This window comes from Cucurbita maxima, unplaced genomic scaffold (genome assembly GCF_002738345.1).
Source record: "Cucurbita maxima cultivar Rimu unplaced genomic scaffold, Cmax_1.0 Cma_Scf00014, whole genome shotgun sequence".
Classification (NCBI taxonomy): domain Eukaryota; kingdom Viridiplantae; phylum Streptophyta; class Magnoliopsida; order Cucurbitales; family Cucurbitaceae; genus Cucurbita; species Cucurbita maxima.
The window spans coordinates 929,662-948,572 of NW_019272030.1; the positions used below are offsets into that span (position 1 = coordinate 929,662).

Genomic DNA, 18,911 nt, shown 5'->3' on the forward strand with positions numbered 1-18,911 from the left:
TTTTTTTTTTTTTTTTTTTTTTTTTTTTTTTTTTTTTTTTTTTAATTTTATTTTAAGAAATGGATTGATGAATTGTTGAAGGGAATTCATAATATAATCTTCATTGCTAATGTTTATCTATTTGCATGTTCGCTCGATCATATTTAGGTCTTGGCATAGTTTGAAAATCAGACGAGGTGCTGTTAAATCATATTTAGGTCTCGATTATATAGAAAAATAAAATAACGGAAGATGTGACATATTGTGAGAATTCTAAGGCGCTAGTAAAAAATATTAATAACCTCATTTAATATGAAAACCAGACGTTAAACTTAACGAAGAAACACAATTTTCATCCTTGTAAGAAATATGTTATGAAAATATTATGAAAATTATTTTTAAAATTATTTTTTAAAACTATATTTATGTTAAAAAAAAATATTATGAAAATTAGCACTATTATTTACTATTACATTTTACAATTATGTAATAGATTAAAATGGCTGTTACCATTTATTTCATCTATAATTGACCTATAATTATAATTATATATATATTTTAATATTAATTATCATGTCAATTTACATGATATTGATTGGAGAACCAAAATGTTTATAAAATTGAGTAAAATCTGATTAAAAAGAAAAAAAAAAAAAACGGAAAATCAAAAGTAGATTGGTCCCCGCCTTCTGGAGGCCGAAAGCTCAAAACCCGGACAGCGGACACAGCAGCTGAGATCGTTCAGAAGAACCAGGTTACAGATAAATTGTTTAGGGTTTAAGGGTCTTCAACTTTTTATTCAATCCTCTTCTCTACATTTCTTCTCAATCTCCTCTCTTCTTCTACACAACATTTCCCTTTCAATCACGTTAGTTTCAGCGTATACAACATGTACGGTGATCCCCAGCAGTTTCAGCAGCAGCAGCAGCCCAATCAGCATCCTCTTGGTGGGGATTTCCCAAGAGGCCCGCCTCCGTCAGGGCCACCCATGATGAGGCAGCCGTCTGCTTCTTCGACTACACTCGCTCCGGAGTTTCAACAGCACCATCATCCTCGCCACCCATCTGGCCCTGCTCCTCCTTATGAAGGTAAACGGTCTTTTGTGTTATTTGGTTTCTGAATTTTTGGGAGTTTCTGCGGCGACCCAAGTCATTTGGGACTTTGGATTGGTTGCTGGATTTCTGGGGGGTGTTGTTAACTCTGTTAACAGGGCCTTGGATGTGTGGTTTATCAATTAATCTTAAATGTATAGAATGGGTTGCAGTGACGGCGTGAAATTGATTGTAGTTCCGATTTTTGTATCACCATTCATTTACCCAAAATGGAGCAAGTGCTTTCAATCTTGAATTTTTTAGGTATTTGAGAAAGTCGAAAGTTTGAGGCTACTGAGATGGTTCCTCCTTTAATTAATGCTCCATTTAGTGCATGCAGATAGTTCTTGTTGTTGGTTTCTAGGCTCTTCTCTTTTTTGAAACCTTTTCGACGATAAAGTGACTAAGAGTTGAGCTTTTGGGGGTTTGGAGGGATCATTTTATCAAGAGCTTTCTGATGGAAGTGGGTTGGCCTTGATCGATATGCTCTCTCGAATATTCTCCTTTCTCTTTAGTCTCTAAGTTCCTCATTAAGTTCTAGAGTACAATATCCATGGAGTTGTGGTATTTTTTTCCCCTTTTAGCGAGAGGAGGGGAGTCTTATTGATGTTCATTATCTGTCCTTCCTAGCTTTTCAACAATTTAGGCTGGAGTATTTGTTTTTCATTGGAAGATGTCGATGGATATAGGGTGAATATGGAGAAAAATTGTTAATGGAATAGAGACAGAGGTTATTGATCTTTTTTGAAGCCCATGCCTTATTGTGGTCTAGGAATCAACTGAGTTGTCAATCCTATATTCGGAAAAAAAGGTGCCTTTAAGCTTTCATTGTTTATAATTAGTAGAGGAGCTTGCCTCAATCTCTTTTTGATACTTTTAGTTAGAGCTAGTAGGATAGAGGGAGTCTTGCAAGAGCTTCTCCTTGTTTGAGTTGTATCCTACCAGTAATAAAAGCATCCCCAAGGTGAACAAACTTCCAGTTATTTCTCTCCCACATATCTATCTTAAAAAATTGAGAATGACTCTAGGAAAGTCACATAGAAGACTACACCACCACACGCTGCAATTCGCAAAGCTTGAATGTGTTGCTTTGATCCATAATTTGGAGTTCAAACACACAAGGGCCAGTTGAGACGTTCTTGGCAAAAAGCCGTGAAAGATAAAGAGGGAGAAAATTCTTGGAAAATGTGTGAGCCGTTGTTGGTTGAAGGGGGAAACACCAGAATGGCAGAAAACTGACATAACTTGCTTTTTGCAAAGATCTGATGCTGTTATGCTCGAACCAAAGTTGTGGGCCGCTGTTATCTTCTGGAAAACACCATGCTATCTACTCTTACAACCATTGGAAAACACCACGTATGTAGTCAATGAGGTCGTGTAGGGAAACAGGGGAGTGAGGGAGATCAGACAGGTGAGGGGGGAGCTGAGAAAGTGGGTGAAGCCGCGTCTCCTAGCCATGTGCGACTTAAATAGATTTTTTTTTTCTCTTCTGACAAATGTTACATGCTTTGTGTACAACATATGATGCATATGTGGCCATGATGTTGGTATGTAGTATGTGTGGAAAATCTTAGGGTTATGTAGTAGTACTTGAGAGAGAGAGATAAAACACATGTTGGTTTATGTAGTAGTACTTGAGAGAGAGAGATAAAACACATGTTGGTTTAGACTAAAGTAGGTGGGGAGAGAGGATTTACTCTCTTATTTCCTAATGCTGTAGCTAGAAACTTTTTTGAGATTAACAATATGTGGAGATGGAAGGATTTGAATCTCTGACCTCTTGGTTGAGGTTGTATGTTATAACCAGTTGAACCTCTTTTGAATACAATAAATTACGAAAATAACATTTCCCTTCAATTGTATAGCTTATCTTTTGACTTCATGCCAATTTAAGACCTTCAAACTATGGTGTACGTAACACTTTTCTCGATCACAAAGCTAGTGTTTGAAGCATTGATACTTTTAACATGCCCTATATATTGTTTTTTAAAGTGTGAAGCAAATTAAAGCACAACAGTCCTTGAAGGGATAAGTGCTAAGCAAAAAACAAAAAAAAAAAGGCCTTTTGTTGTGAGGGCATGATTGAAAAATATAATTAAATTTTTATGCAAAATATATTACTATGAATAATAAAATAATGAGAAATTTAAGAAATTAGAGATTGCAAGAGTTTGATGACAGAAATGAGCATTTTCTTAAGAAATTTCTTAGTTTGTGTATAAAAGGACTTGAGGTGTAAGGTGCATGCCTCAGTGTGTCTGAACATGGAAGAAGTGAGGTGCGCTTGCCTTGCCTTTCAAAACATTGGTCCAACGTGCCCCAACATGCCTTGCACACATGTCTGATGTGGCTGGCGAACACCTCTAGGATATACCTGGGGCTAATGACTTTTATTTATTTTCTTTGGGATCACTGTTTCTTCTGTTTCTAACAAGTCGAATATAAATTTGCTGCAGCCCATGGGGACAGTTTTGGTGCAAAAAGAATGAGGAAGCTTACTCAAAGGAGGGCAGTCGATTATACTAGTACTGTCGTGCGCTACATGCAGGTAGTGCTTGTATATGGACTTGAAATATCTTGTTTTCTGACACAGCTCTTGTTCACTGCTTAAGTTCTATTTCTTGTCTTCAGCAACTGAAGTTTTGTTCTTTCAGTAAGACTTTATGCCATAATGTTATGCAGACACTATGCTATTAAGGCTCGAGGGTGGCTACCAAAATTTTGCAAGTGTAAAAGCATCCAGACCCTTAGATAAATATTATGAAATCTGATATTAGAATTTTCTTCCTAAAACAAGAAACAAAACTTTTCTTTTCACTGAAGAAAGTTAAAATCAGAAAAACTAATGCTCAGCAAATACAAACTCCGAGTGGAGTGAAAGAAAGCAAAACAATGAAACAAAATTACTAGGTAAAAATTTAAATAAACTCTTCTCAAAAGTTGCTGAAGGGAAAACATGTGTGAGATGATCAAACAAACAGTTGGAGTAGGGAGATCGAGGATTAGGAGATACTTATGAGAATCCCTGATAACTGAAAATTCTGTCATGAGAAAGACTACAGAATTTTGGAAACTTAATTGCCGTGGGTATTTTGTTATGAAATCCTTCTTCTCTTGTTTGACTCTTGAAAATTTGGTCCTCCAGTGTTTTTACCTAAACCATTTGAAGTCAAAAGGTTGTAAAGAAACACAGTCTTTATTTGGTATGACTCTTTGTGGCCATCAAGTCAGTATATACAATAGAACTCAGACTAGAAATCATGAACTCTCAATTCGAATTGATGCTGTCTGTAGAAATAATTAGGAAAATGCCCAAGTCCTGATACCTCTTCAACTCCTGTGTGTATATGGTGGCCTTGTGGATCAAGCTTTTGGAGATTTACAATCTTCGTTGGGGATTTTCCTAGATTCTTCGAAAATTTGGTGATCCTAGGCTAAAATTAGAAAATTCTCGAAGGCTTTATGGTCAAATAATTTTTGTGCTCCTCTTTGGAGCTCATAGTTGCTATGCAACAGATTTTTACAAGATGAAGAGAAGACTAGAAGGAACATTGCATTTCATTAATAAAATGTAAGTAAACGAAGTACCGAAACTCCCACTAACAAAACTTCAGGATGCTATTGTTTACATGTCGTCCTTATGGTGTATTAAATCTTATATTTTGTTTGTTACTATCCGTTACTCTTTTATGACCAATGGAGACCTATTCTGTAATTCCATGGTATTTTGATGTACATTTTATTATCTCAAGCAATGGGTGGTCTATAAAAAAATAATTATTTAGCAAAACATTTGTGTCACTGTGTTGGGATTCTATCCCATATTTGTGTTTCTGCATCTTAATTTTGGTTTGTAGTCGTCTTGCATTTTCTCAAGGTCTTTTGTTCTCATGCTGGTGTTATTTTAAAGGTGGATAGTATAGTGTATCTTATTTCTTACAGAAGAAAATGAGGCCTAATATGTTAAGCCCACTATTAGTTCCAATGTTGAGTTCTTTTCTCAATTAATCTTAATACTCGACATAGTTTTGAAGAAGGAAAGTAAGCTATTCAGATTAACAGGAGGTAGCCTCCTTGAAGCAAAAGAAATAGGTACCACCAGTAAACTAAAGGTGCAAAGGTAAAGCCTATGCCTTCTCAGAAAGAACTCCTCAACACAACCCTTTTACGCACCAGTAGAGACCAATCAACTAAGAATATCAACCACTCAAATGTAGAGAGAAATGAGAGAAAGTGACCCTACTGAAGGCCTCTAGAAGCAATTATCGTTTATGGGACCGAAAAAAACTTTTTATTCTTTGGAAGTCTGTGTTCTTTGATTTTTTTTCTCAATGAAAGTCAGTATTCATAAAATAATAAGAATAACGATAATAAAACCTGTTTTCTTGAAAAAATGAATTAGATTTGTACAGTTCACTGAGATTTTGTTTCATTTTTTTAATTTTAATTTTAATTTTATTCTTATATTTCTTCCAGATTTCTATTTTGGTTCAGTTTATAATCTATTAACTCATCTGCAGATCCGTATGTGGCAACGAGATTCAATGGATAGGACTGTGTTGCAATCAACTCCAGCAGCATCGATTGATGTCAGTGACATTTCTTGTTTGTTGAGAAAAAAATTGCTGCATTGACTCTTTGTTGCCATCATTTTTCCTGGCTTGATTTTAAAACTTGTGCTGTAAGCACAGAGAGAAATAATTTTTCTTTCACTACCATTTGTCTGATTTGAATTCTTGATGCAGATGTTGCCACCAGCTGCCTATTCAGATAATCCATCTACAAGCTTTGCCGCTAAATTTGTCCATACCTCAATCAACAAAAATCGTTGTTCCATCAATAGAGTGTTGGTAAGTTGAACTTTTCTAATTGGGGGTAAAAAACAATGTTCAACTTTTCTAATTGGGGGTAAAAAACAATGTATTTCATTTACTTAACAAAATTTGTGGGGGAAGAAGGCAAGAGACTTAACCTTGCTAGAAAAATCATTAAACCTATCATTTAAGAACTATATTTGTAGGAGGGTAGATAGTTGATCTTTTTACTACTTCAGTTATTATCCATATCACTAGCAGGAATTATTAAGTCTTGTTAACCCACAACTTATATTATGGGCTTTTTGTAAGTTGGATAGTTCTGAAAATTGAATAGTGTAGCGGTTACAATTACATCAAAGGTTCTTTAGAATATCATTCTTCGTCTTTTCGTGAGAAAGGGTTTTCTGGCATTCTGGGACTTTCCTCCATCTCATTAGTGTTTAACATTTCTGTGTTGTCTTCTCTTCTTCCATAGTGGACTCCTACTGGGAGACGTCTGATTACAGGCTCACAAAGTGGTGAATTTACCCTTTGGAATGGACAGTCGTTCAATTTTGAAATGATTCTTCAGGTATACGGGCTTCATAATTAATTAATGAAATTGCATAAAAATGAACGATAAAGGACTTCTGGAACATCATAATTGGCAGGCTCATGATCAAGCAATTAGGTCTATGGTATGGAGCCACAATGACAACTGGATGGTCTCTGGTGATGATGGGGGCTCAATAAAGTAATTTTTCCCTACAATTTGGATGTATTAAATGGTCATTTTCACAATTTTTCAATCATTATTTGTTCTGCTGTAGTTTAGATTTGTAGAGCAGATGGTGGTTTCATATTAACATTTATGTGTAGGTATTGGCAAAATAACATGAATAATGTGAAGGCGAATAAATCAGCTCACAAAGAATCAGTTCGGGACTTGAGGTAGCAATTAATAGCCCTTTTTGAATACATTCCTTTTGCATACTACTCTTTTTATAGATTAATCATCTTGATAACAATACCTACTAAGAATAATAGGACATGTTATAGGATGAAACTTGTTAAATCATCATTGGACTAAAAAATTTAAGCTATTGGATTAGTGTAAATTTAATTATATCAATACTTCAACACTCCCCCTCAGTGCTTGGAATTGTAGAAGGCTTCAAGTGGAAACCAATATTAACTGGGAGAAGAAATGACATTACAGGATTTCAAACACAAGACCTCTTGCTCTGGTTCCATATTAAATCACCACTAAACTTAAAAACTTAAGTAATAGTAAATTTAATTATATCAATACTTGAACAAAAATTGCAACCTACAGGCAAATAAATTTTGTACTATAGAAAACAAAAGAAAATTCTGAAACTTCTTGCACATCAAAGCCACATAGAAGCTAAAGATGACATGAAGGTGGGTGGAAAAATGGAATGAGAGGGATAGGGTTGCTATCGCCTTTTGGCATGATGGAAGCCAAAAATAGACCATATCTAAAGTAGGATCAAATTCTGATTGTGCCAGCCGTTGGGGAACCTTCTCCTCCATTATCATCTCTAATATAGAGGTCCTACTATTTCTCTACCTGTGTAGAATAGATGTTCGGCATAAATGCACATTTGAAGAGGCTTACATCCTTTTATTGCTCCTCCTGATTATAATGAGATTGTTTTGAACAGCTTCTGTAGAACCGATTTAAAATTCTGTTCCTGTTCTGATGATACTACTGTCAAAGTTTGGGACTTCGCTCGGTGTCAAGAAGAGCGTTCTTTGTCTGGTAATGTGCTTTGCCTATTTTTATATGGTTTATTTCTAATTGTTGTAGTTGGAATGCTGGCTTAATGATGACATACTATATTTCGCCCATGTGCTTCTTTTTATTCATTTTTCGGAGTTTGTATTTCATGTTAGATAGGCCTTTACTATCATTGTTGTGTCAATTCGAGGGTGTATGACTGGTCACCAAAATCATTTCGACCCCAGTCAAGGTTATAATGTCCCAAAATTTACTATAAGGGATGTGACTAGTTAATTTTTCCTACCCAGGTTATATGTTATCAAAGCTGCCATTGTTGCCTACTTGCTTTTTGCTTATAATATTGTTTTCTTTAAAATTGTTTTCAACGTATTTTCTTTCTCACGTTTTCTAAAACATTTCTCACAAACGTGACCTGAGTCTCGAGCATACGCCGATATCGTCTCGAAGTCTAAATTTCACACGGTTGATTTGTTCGCTGGGTTAGAACAAGTCCTGCTCAATCGTTGTCTCGCTGCCGCAAGAGTGCAATTGTGACACTAGTCTTACTTGCCTCAATGCTCTTGATTTATATTGACGACATTCTAAAGTTGTCAATATAAATCTATAGATCTTTTAATGTATAACATCATAATGTCTACTGTTGTAGCTGTCAGGTTGTGTTTTGTAGCAATGATTGGCTAGGTATATTTAGACATTTTGTAATTGTTTATCTGATGATAAATCTGTCTAAATTTTCTTTATGTTACTGGGTCAACTAGAGTCATTCCCAGGCATGATTGGATTACTGTGCATACTTGTCAAATTAGATGTTTGAAGTGTTTGGTTTTGGTTGTTCGTCTTGAAGACCACGGATTGTGTGATTTGTTTGTTAAGAATCCTTAAAGTAACCCAGATTTTCTGTTTTGAACTCAGGCAGGCCATGGGTGGGATGTGAAAAGTGTTGATTGGCACCCCACGAAGTCTCTACTAGTTTCAGGTTTCTGCCTTGTATTAGGCAACTTTTTTTAGAACTTTCCGTGAGTGATCTTGTAAATATTTATTGTTCTGGTCGGAAACTTATCAGGTGGCAAAGACAACCTCGTAAAACTTTGGGATGCAAAATCCGGGAAAGAGCTTTGCTCATTGTGAGTGTAATATCTAGTTATAAAAAAAAATAATATTAATGCTGAACTAATTTGTGAGGAATGATGGTTGTGTTTTCAGTCATGGTCATAAAAATACAGTACTATGTGTTAAGTGGAATCAAAATGGTAACTGGGTGCTGACTGCTTCAAAGGATCAAATCATCAAGGTACTTAACTTCTCCAACTGGAGATATTCATCTCATTTATTTATATTAATATCCTCTTACTCTCTTTTTTTTAATGTAATTTATTTTTTCTTTTGCAGCTTTATGACATAAGGGCTATGAAAGAACTCGAGTCGTTCCGCGGGCATAGAAAGGATGTGACTGGTAATTGATTACAATTTATAGAATGTTTGTTCTATTTGATGGAGATAGTATGTAAACTTGAGTCTCCAGTCATGGTCGCTTGTCCTTTTTTCACTTGGCTGGAGACAGTATATAAACTGACAATGACAGTTTATCGGATGTGGCCTTTTTTTTCCCCTTTCATTTCACTTGGCTGCTCCGATTCTTCATTTGTGTACTTCTGTTGTTCGTTTAGTTAATTGATTTGCCTGCCGTTATAACAAAAATGTTGTGTTCCACTTGTGGTTTGAATGTTTTTTTTTTAAATTATTTGTGTTGGTTGGTTCAAGAAGTTTTATTATTATTTATTTATTTATGGTTCAAGAAGTTTTTTTTAAAGGTTTGTATCGTACCATTTTATCATTACATAAATCTTTCTTGTAAGGTTTACCTTATCATTTGTGACACATCAGTTGAACATTTAAGGCTAGGATTCTTCATGAGCTTGGACACTTACAACAATGTTCATTTAATTATTATTATTTTTTGTAAGAAACCTGCTGTATATATTAGAAAAGGGGAGGAAGGGGACAAACACAGCCTAAGGGGTGGGGAAGCAACACAAAGAACTACTAACAAAGAGGCCTCCAATCAAGGAGTAACAAAGAGAGAGGGAAGTTACAAGAGAATGAGCTTTAGTTATAGCAGCACCAAGAAACATCTTGTTGTACGAAATTCCAAGAAGTATCAAATGAGGTAGTCTTACCATCAAAAGTTCCAGGTCATTAAAAAAAGGGTGATGGCTCCCCTCTCGGCCTCTCCCCTTTCTCCTTTCTCTTCCTCTTCTCACTAACGAAATCCAATCTCTTCCCCCTCCACTTTCAACTCTAATGGATTTTAAAGGAGTCTCTAGTCATGGTTGCGTGTCTTAAAGCGGTCAAGTGTGCGGCTGAACATAAGGTCTTTGCCTTAGAAATGCTGAGCTTTTTGACTTGAATTTTTGGGCTTTCTCTATTTCCTCATCCCTCTTTCTTGCATACGACCAATATGCTTTGCAGCTTACTTCACTGTTTTCACATCAGCTGAGTAGGGTCTCTTGTTGCTCCAATATTTGATCCATACCTACTGTTATACTGCTGTTTTTTCTTGTACTACTACTGAGACTTTTCTTGTGGCTTTCTATATATTCCATCAGATTTCTTGCCTCCAACTTTCTTCCTTCTCATCAAAGGGCACCCCTGGTTCAAGGCACAACATGGTTATCAGCTGTGGGAAAAACCGTCTTCCCACCCTCTTGCTTGCACATTTAACAATCTCTTCTACTATAATCTTGCTCACATCAATACTTAATTTTTCATGATTGCAAATATCAGCAAGACTCGTTCAGCATGAATGCACCTCACACCTTTGCTTCTGGGTTGAGGTTTGTTGGTAGCATTGTCCTTGCTCCTCTTCTTGAAATCTACCACTATGTTTCTCCTATGAGGTCTGCTGCTACCATTGTGGGTTGCATTCGTGAAAGCCAACCTACTACCCACCACACATGATACTCCACTGTCTGCAGAATGAGTCTTGCTGATATTTGCAATCATGAAAAATTAAGTATTGATGTGGGCAAGATTATAGTAGAAGAGATTGTTAATTGCGCAAGCAAGAAGGTGGGAAGGCGGTCTTTCCCATGGCTGATAACCATGTTGTGCTTGGAAGCTGGAGTACCCTTTGATGAGATGGAAGAAAAGTTGGAGGCAAGAAATATGATGCCACTAGGAAAGCCCCAACAGTAGTGCAAGAAAGAGCAGTAGTGTACCTAGCCATGTTGTGCTTGGAAGCTGGAGTACCCTGTGATGAGATGGAAGAAAAGTTGGAGGCAAGAAATATGATGGAATATATAGAAAGCCACTAGGAAAGCCCCAACAGTAGTGCGAAGAGCAGTAGTGTACCAGTAAGTATGGATCAAATATTGGAGCAGCAAGAGACTCTACTCAGCTGATGTGGAAATAGTGCAAGAAAGAGCAGTAGTGTACCAGTAAGTATGGATCAAATATTGGAGCAGCAAGAGACTCTACTCAGCTGATGTGGAAATAGTGAAGTAAGCTGCAAAGCATATTGGTCCTATGCAAGAAAGAGGGATGAGAAAATAGAGAGCCCAAAAAATCAAGTCAAAAAGCTCAGTATTTCTAAGAAGACCTTATGTTCAGCGGCACACTTGACCGCTTTAAGACGCGCGACCATGACTAGAGACTCCTTTAAAATCCATTAGAGTTGAAAGTGGAGGGGGAAGAGATTGGATTTCGTTAGTGACAAGAGGGAGAGAGGAGAAAGGGGAGATGCCTAGAGGGGAGCCATCACTCTTTTTTTAATGACCTGGAACTTTTGATGGTAAGACTACCTCGTTTGATACCTTTTGGAATTTTGTACAACAAGATGTTTCTTAATGCTGTCATAACTAAAGCTCATTCTCTTGTAACAAAAGACTCCACTTATTTATGCAAAAAATGCGCATAGACAACAATTGTTAATATATTTGGATGACATCTCACAATTCCCAGAGAGGTAAAGAATCTATTGAACATGACCTTAACCGACCAACCTTTCAAGAATGTAAAACCCTACTATGGAATAACCTCATCATGGCTTTCTTTTGGTGGGTCTTGAATGATCTTTCTTCTGGAGGGTTCAAAACTTTGGTTAATTGATTGGTGGGTCTTTAATGACCAAATCATTGAATATTCGCGGACAAGACAAAGACTTATATGAAACTTTTCAACAATGTTGTTTACTAAGCTGTATCTTGGTGTAAACTGTCTAATATTTTTTACTTCCTATAGTTATACCTCCTTTATTGCAAATTGGGAAAGTTTTTTGTAATATGAATATTACATCCCCCTTCCCAACTGGTGGATACTTATAAATCATTAATGAAATTGTCCTTACAAAAAAAATAATAATATAGAAGGCGGATACTTACTTCCCAACTGGGGAAGCCAAGGTAATTAAAGGGGAGGTTCTCAACTTTACAACCAAGGCCAACAACTTGCTTAAACACCTCCTGCTCAACCATATTAATCCCAATCAGTTGGTTTTAAAGAAGTTTAAACTGATCCCTGAGCTGCTAAGAAAGAGGAAAATCATCTTCTGCCAATTCATTTCATCAGCATACTGCAAGTGAGAAATAACCACATTCTGACTCTCTACAGTACCCTCTCAAAATTCTTCTTTCCAACCAAAAGTGGACAAGCTTACTAAAAGCATCTCCCAGAAGTGTAAAGAGGCAAAGGGGAGAGGAGTCGCCTTGCCACAAAACCCTTATAGCCATAATATTACCACGGGTCTGACTGTTAATAACGAGTAATTACCTCATAATTGGTCAATTTTAACCTTAGAATTTTACTTTGATCAAATTGAACCCTCAAATCCAAGCAAGAAGATCATTCAAGACCCACCAATAAATTAACCAAAGTTTGGCGTCCTAGCCAGAAATTATTTAAGTCCAGTCACAAAAGCACCTACAAGAATGTCTACACATTTTGCCACAAATTAATTGAAAAATCGAGGGTATTATTCTCACTACTTGTGAAGTTTAAAGTTTTATGCATAAATTTAACATACTCAGCTAATATATGGATAAAAATAAATATTTTCGTTTATTTTATTTTAAGGTCAGTACTAATATCAAGTTGGTTTTTCCTTTTATTTTATCAATATGGTAAATACTATATTAAGGTGGTTTGTTTTGCAGCATTGGCCTGGCACCCTTTCCATGAAGAGTATTTTGTTAGTGGGAGTTTTGATGGCTCTATTTTTCATTGGCTTGTTGGGTATGTTTGTTCTTCAGTTGAATATTCGATTTCTTGTATTATATATAATATATGTTATTTATGTTTAGAAACAGTTTTGTTTTGGCTTTGAAGGGAAGAGGAATGAGGTCCCTTTAAGGGAGATCCCTTTTCCTCATTCCTTGCTCGTGGTTGTCAATGTCCTCATTAGGGGCTGTTTGGTTGAAGGTTTTGTGTATGATACCTAAGAAAAGAATGGTTAGAAAAAGATTTTTGGAAATAGAATGCTTAGGAACCAAATAACTATGTGTTTGGTGTTGCATGAGAAATGTTATCAGAATTTCATATAAATAAAGTATTTTCAACAATTTTATTACATTATTTAATTTCATGAGGGTAGCAAGATAATTTCTTTCTCATGTAATGAACATTTATGATACAACGATGTATTAGATAGGATTCAAAATATCTTTTGAGCTTGCACGTTGAAGATAGTCACATTATCGGATCAATTCTTGAAATAATGTTAGCGTTTCCATTTTTCTATGTTTCATTGTTTGTGATTTAATATTGGTTGGTGTTTCAATACAATTCATGATTACAATGATTTTTAAGGTCTTTAATCTCATTTCATTACATGATTCTCTTATTCACAGACATGAAACTCCTCAGATTGAAATTTCCAATGCACACGATAATAGTGTTTGGGACCTTGCATGGCATCCTATTGGTTATCTTCTTTGCAGGTATGGATAATTTTTGCATTTTGTGCTCTGTATACAAAATCCCTAATAATAAACCAAAATCCCCCACGCGATTAGTTACAAATGCCTTTTGACAAGCATTTGCCGCAGTAGGTCGAGTGAACCAAAAACCTATTAATAGATAAGAACACATTCCAACCAATTCCCAAAAAATATAAATTTGGATCAAATTCGAACATTGACGTATTGAACAAACTCATATACGCAAAAAATCTCAAATATCCTTGATCGTGAGACATATAATTGTCACTATAAATAAGAACCATAATTCCAACAGTCGTGATTAATATTGACATAATACAAGTAAGTGGATCGATCAAGTAGCCCAACTCTAAAGAAAAAGCATTATTGATAGTCCAAGATAATACAAGTAAGTGGATCGATCAAGTAGCCCAACTCTAAAGAAAAAGCATTATTGATAGTCCAAGACCATACATATTGATAGATATAACTACTATTTATTTGATCAATAGATAGATAAACTGAAAAAATCATAACTATACTTAACAGTAAAATACTCGGAAAAGACCAAATACGTCGAAGGTTTTTGGTTGTGCCTCTGTACTTTTTGTCAATTTTTTGGAATGTTTGTAATAGGTTCCTATCCTTTTCTTGTGTATAAAAAAAATGCTTTTATTATTTTTTATAACTCTTTTGTATAGAATAGTTTGTTATGGATTTGATGTTCTCACACAATCATACTCCGTAACTCACTCTGGAAGTTGGGTTCATTAATTACTTATTTCCAAATATGGGACTTTTTTTTCGCATGTGATAGTTTTGTTATCGTCCAATGTGCAACTTTCTAGTTTGGCTCTTTCTTGTGGGTGCTTTTCTTGTGTATGGTCTAGTATTATTCTCAATTGAAGTTCGGTATTTCATTAAAATGATCCCACATCGATCATCGATTGAAAAGGATAACAAGTGCCACCGAGGATGTTGGGTTCCAAAGGGGGTGGATTGTGAAATTTCACATCAGTTGGAGAGAGGAACGAACCATTCATTATAAGGGTGTAGAAACCTCTCCCTTGTAGATGCGTTTTAAAACCTTGAGGGAAAGCTTGAAAGGGAAAACCCAAAGAGGACAATATTTGGTAGCAGTGGGCTTGAGTTGTTACAAATAGTATAAGAGCCAGACACTGGACGGTGTGCTGGCGAGGACGCTGAGTCTTGAAGGGGGGTGGGGAACGAGTGCCAATGAGGACGCTGGGCCCTGAAAAGGGGTGGATTGTGAGATCCCACATCGGTTGGAGAGGGGAACGAAGCATTCTTTATAGGGGTGTGGAAACTTTTCCCTAGCAGGCGAGTTTTAAAACCTTGAGGGGTTGAGGGGAAGCTTGGATGGAAAGAAGACAGAGGAACTGGACCTTTTCTTGATTCATTGCCATTTGTGAAACACTGTCATCTTCTTTCAAGCGGCAAACTGTCCTCCTAGATCCGTTGGGAGTTTATTGGAATCTTACCTAAATGTTGCCCCCTTCCACAAGGCTAAAGAGACTATAGCTCCAACTAACCTGATGGTTCTTGTAGAAACTTTGGTTGGAAAGAAATAATAGGACTTTAGTGACAAGGTTTTCTTATGGATGCTGGAAAATTAAATGCCTACGAGAGATTGCTGGTAAAGTTCGGAGTGTTATCTTAATCTTAACAATCCAGGATGATGGAATAAATCTTGGATGATTTTATGGATCTTATAATATTCAAATCCTGACAACTATTTTGCTTATGGCTTCTATAAATAATCAGTACAAAACAATCAAAATACAACATGGATAATGACTGCTACCATGATGAACAGTAAGTAAAACCATTAACATTAAGTAACCAGTAAATTCATTGCGTGAGGATGTCTTTCAAAGTTTGTTTCTGTTTTATTCCTGCTACATTATTCTGTTCTTATGTATTTAAATCAACGCCTGTTTTGCTTTTAAAGTTTTGTATTTATGATTGTTCATTTGTTGCCATTTACTAATAGCATGGACTATTTTGGAAGCACTGATTACCGTAGGTTCTGATGAATGATGGATGTTTTCGTTTGCAGTGGTAGCAACGATCACACAACCAAATTTTGGTGTAGAAATAGGCCAGGAGACACCGCTCGTGATAAGTTTAGCACAGGTAAGCCCAACTGAATAGCTAAGATTGAGAATATGACATGGCTTGTTGATTTGGGTGGTATGGTTTGAGCAGACCTTAGCTGAAACACCATAGTGGAATTGTTGATTAGCTCATTGTGTATAGTGCATAAGTAATCTAGCATTTGCACGTTTGTCCTAGTATGAGAGAAGAATTGATTGTATTTAGAAATGTCATTTGTTTTTTACTTCACATATTTTTTTATTAGGTTACAATGAGCAAAATCCCGCTGGCTCTGCTCGTATGACTGGTAACTTCGTGGTACCTGATGGACCTACTACTCCTGGACCATTTCCGCCTGGCCTGGCTCGAAACGAGGGAACCATTCCTGGCATTGGAGTTGCAATGCCCTTATCTGATACTGCTGCAATGGGAGAACATAAGCAGCCACATCAAATTTCAATGCCAGTAGGGGCTCCTCCCCTCCCACCTGGTCCACACCCTTCTCTTCTTGCTGCCAATCAGCAGCATTCTTTTCAACAGAACCCTCAGCAGTTCATGCAACAGCAGCAGCAGCAGCAACTACAACACCACCAGAACCAACAAATGGCCCCAGGGCCCATGCAACCTCAAAATTTGCCACACTTACAGCCACCGTCGCATTTCCCTTTGCTCCCACACCCAAATTTACCTCGACCGCCACAAATGCCCTCACTGAATATGCCTTCACAGCCTGGATCATTGCCTTCACCAGGACCTGCCTCGGTACAAATGCCTATGCCTGGTCCAATGGTATGATCTTTTGCTACTATGTCTATTCATTTAATCTTGGTTTTCTTATTATGGGAATTTCTAAATCAACCAGTCAGTGGATAAGTCTAAACATTATTATTCCTATCTCCACATAGATTCCACAATATAGCACACACCGTTGTAAGTCATAAGAATCGAACGTTTTCACGAAAAAGTGGATGGAGGAGAAAATCCCTGTCCTTGTGATATGATATCACAATCCCCGATCGTTTTTAAGTGTTCTTGAGGGTTTTTGGATCCCCAGGTCAACCATGACTGTCCTTGAACGATAACATGCATGAATTGCTGCCTGTTAAGACTTGTGTAAATGGGATTTTTATTATAATTTCTTTGTCCTTTATCCATGCATAATCCCTTTCTCTGTAGATGCCTGACAAATTTAACTATGCTTATTAGGGGATGCAAGGATCTATGAATCAGATGGGTCCTCCCATGCAACAAAACCATTTTATGGGCATGAATCCAATGCACTCTGGATCTATGCCTACCAGTGGTGCTCCACCTTCTGTTCAAGGTTTTCAGAATAGTTTGCCAAATATGCAAGGCCCATCAAATGCGTCTGGGGCACCAATGTATCCACAGGGCGGTGCATTCAATCGGACACAGGCCGGGCAAATGCCAATGACGCCAGGATTCAACCCGTACCAGGTAAGATCGTAATAGTTATCGTTATCTCTAGCACATCTTCTGGCTATCAGTTTCCCAATATAGAGAAGCTGAATTGCAAACATTAACACCCTTGAGACTGTTGAATCATATTTGCATCTGTTTATCTACACCCAAAATCTAGAATGGATCTGAATTACACTGATGGGGGATTCAAATCTATTGGCCCAAGCCCACCGCTAGCAGATATTGTCCTTTTTGTCAAGGTTTTTAAAACGCATATGCTAGGGAGAGGTTTCCACCCTTACAAAAAATGTTTCATTTTCCATCCCAACCAACGTGGGATCTCACAGTCCACTCTCCTTTGGAGCCCAGCATCTTCACTGACCCTCATTCTCTTCTCCAATCGATGTGGGACCCCCCAATCCACCCCCTTCAGGGCCTAGCGTCATGCTGGCAACCGCCTCGTGTCCATCCCTTTTGGGGCTCAGCCTTCTCGATGACACATCGCCTTGTGTCTAACTCTGATACTATTTATAACAATATTACGTTGTTTTGGGGACATTCTTAGAACTTCGCTAATTAAGCCACCAGATTTCTTAAATGTTTTGCATTGTGTTCTGCAGTTCGGCGGTCAACCCGGGATGCCACCACCGCAACAAGCAGGTCCCCCGCCTCATGGCCAGACGCCTCAGTAATCCATGTCAGTTTGCGCCGGAGAAAGAGGGCCCCTTCCCTTTCCTATGTTGTATTCCTTTCAAAACATCTATATGGAGGTGTTGCTGTGAAGATTGGTTTTAGAGGTCTTGAGAGTATTTGCTGCTGACACATAAAGAAACAGAACCTTCTCCCACTTCCCTCCCTTAGATTTTAGTTTGTACTTTTATTCTTTTTTATTTTAGTTGATACAACATTTTAATGTTTTTTTTTTTTTTTTTGTACTTTATTTGAATGCATCAGTTAAAATTTTATACATTTAGATGAGGGAAGCTTGTTTGTGACTTACTATGTTGGCAGTTTAATTTCATTGCTTTAAAAAAATTTTAAATTTCAATAATCAATGATAAACGTTTAACAATGTTGGATTTTTCAAAGTTAGAGGTTTTTCCAATATCTTTACAAACTTTAACTTAGTGAATGATTCTAACGAAGAGGGGTTAAAAGGATTAATAACTCGTAGATCGAATTTGGAATCTATGATGGTCACTCTTAAATACCTAGACGACTCTTTCTAGAATTAGTTTGATCATGACTAATCTAATGAATCGTTTTTAACATCAAATCTAAAACAAGGTTGGAAAGAAACATAACACCCAAAGGGGTTTCAAACACAATGTTTTTTTGTATTACATGCCTAATGTAGTTCAACTACAAAAGGCCAATAAAAGCTATTTAATTCAAGTCGCTCCCCAATTGTCACTCAATATTTTCTTGATTTGAAACTTAATCTTGTTTGCATTGTTTCTTGTAATTGCCCATTTGGATCAATTTCTTTCTATTGTTCTTTAGTTAGTGTTTAGGGGTAGGAATTTGGTGGGGTCGAGGACTGGTTCTCCGCCACACTTCATTAAGTTAACGAAAAAAATCTCTCGGCTTCTTTTCCATTCTTCATTCAAACAAATATTCTCTATTTTGTTCCATGCAAGTTAAATAGATATTTCTAATCATAAATAAGAAGGTAAATGATTAGATCCATTTCGATACTCATCTCCCTTGAGCTAGTCAAACTATAATATGCTTCTCCACCAACGAGCAAGGTCATCGAACTATAAAATAACCCACCATTTATGACCATTGACATTGAACTATTGAGTGTTGTCACATCGAGGCT

The 18,911-nt window shown here is 36.8% G+C and overlaps 1 protein-coding gene across 2 annotated transcripts; it reads left to right on the forward strand.

The window, feature by feature from the left end:
• The first annotated feature begins 648 nt into the window (after positions 1–648).
• On the forward strand, positions 649–18,102 carry LOC111489693 (flowering time control protein FY). 2 transcript variants are annotated; one of them, XM_023138020.1, is made up of 18 exons: positions 649–1,067; positions 3,527–3,618; positions 5,591–5,659; positions 5,816–5,920; positions 6,363–6,458; positions 6,538–6,620; positions 6,746–6,817; positions 7,555–7,652; positions 8,551–8,610; positions 8,698–8,758; positions 8,838–8,925; positions 9,024–9,087; positions 12,785–12,863; positions 13,478–13,567; positions 15,627–15,703; positions 15,930–16,453; positions 16,871–17,122; positions 17,707–18,102. In XM_023138020.1, the coding sequence occupies exons 1-18, from the start codon at positions 869–871 to the stop codon at positions 17,776–17,778; spliced, it is 2,181 nt and encodes a 726-aa protein (XP_022993788.1). In that variant the 5' UTR covers positions 649–868; the 3' UTR covers positions 17,779–18,102. The 2 variants fall into 2 exon arrangements, with proteins under 2 accessions (XP_022993788.1, XP_022993789.1); XM_023138021.1 differs by lacking the exons at positions 649–1,067; positions 3,527–3,618 and adding an exon at positions 4,619–4,641.
• Positions 18,103–18,911: the final 809 nt, after the last annotated feature.

Coding starts and splice junctions, on each gene's coding strand:
- LOC111489693 (XM_023138020.1), top strand. CDS start 869: ATGTACGGTGATCCCCAGCAGTTTCAGCAGCAGCAGCAGCCCAATCAG. Junction 6,818..7,554: donor GAATCAGTTCGGGACTTGAG/GTAGCAATTAAT, acceptor TGTTTTGAACAG/CTTCTGTAGAACCGATTTAA. Junction 8,611..8,697: donor GAAGTCTCTACTAGTTTCAG/GTTTCTGCCTTG, acceptor GAAACTTATCAG/GTGGCAAAGACAACCTCGTA.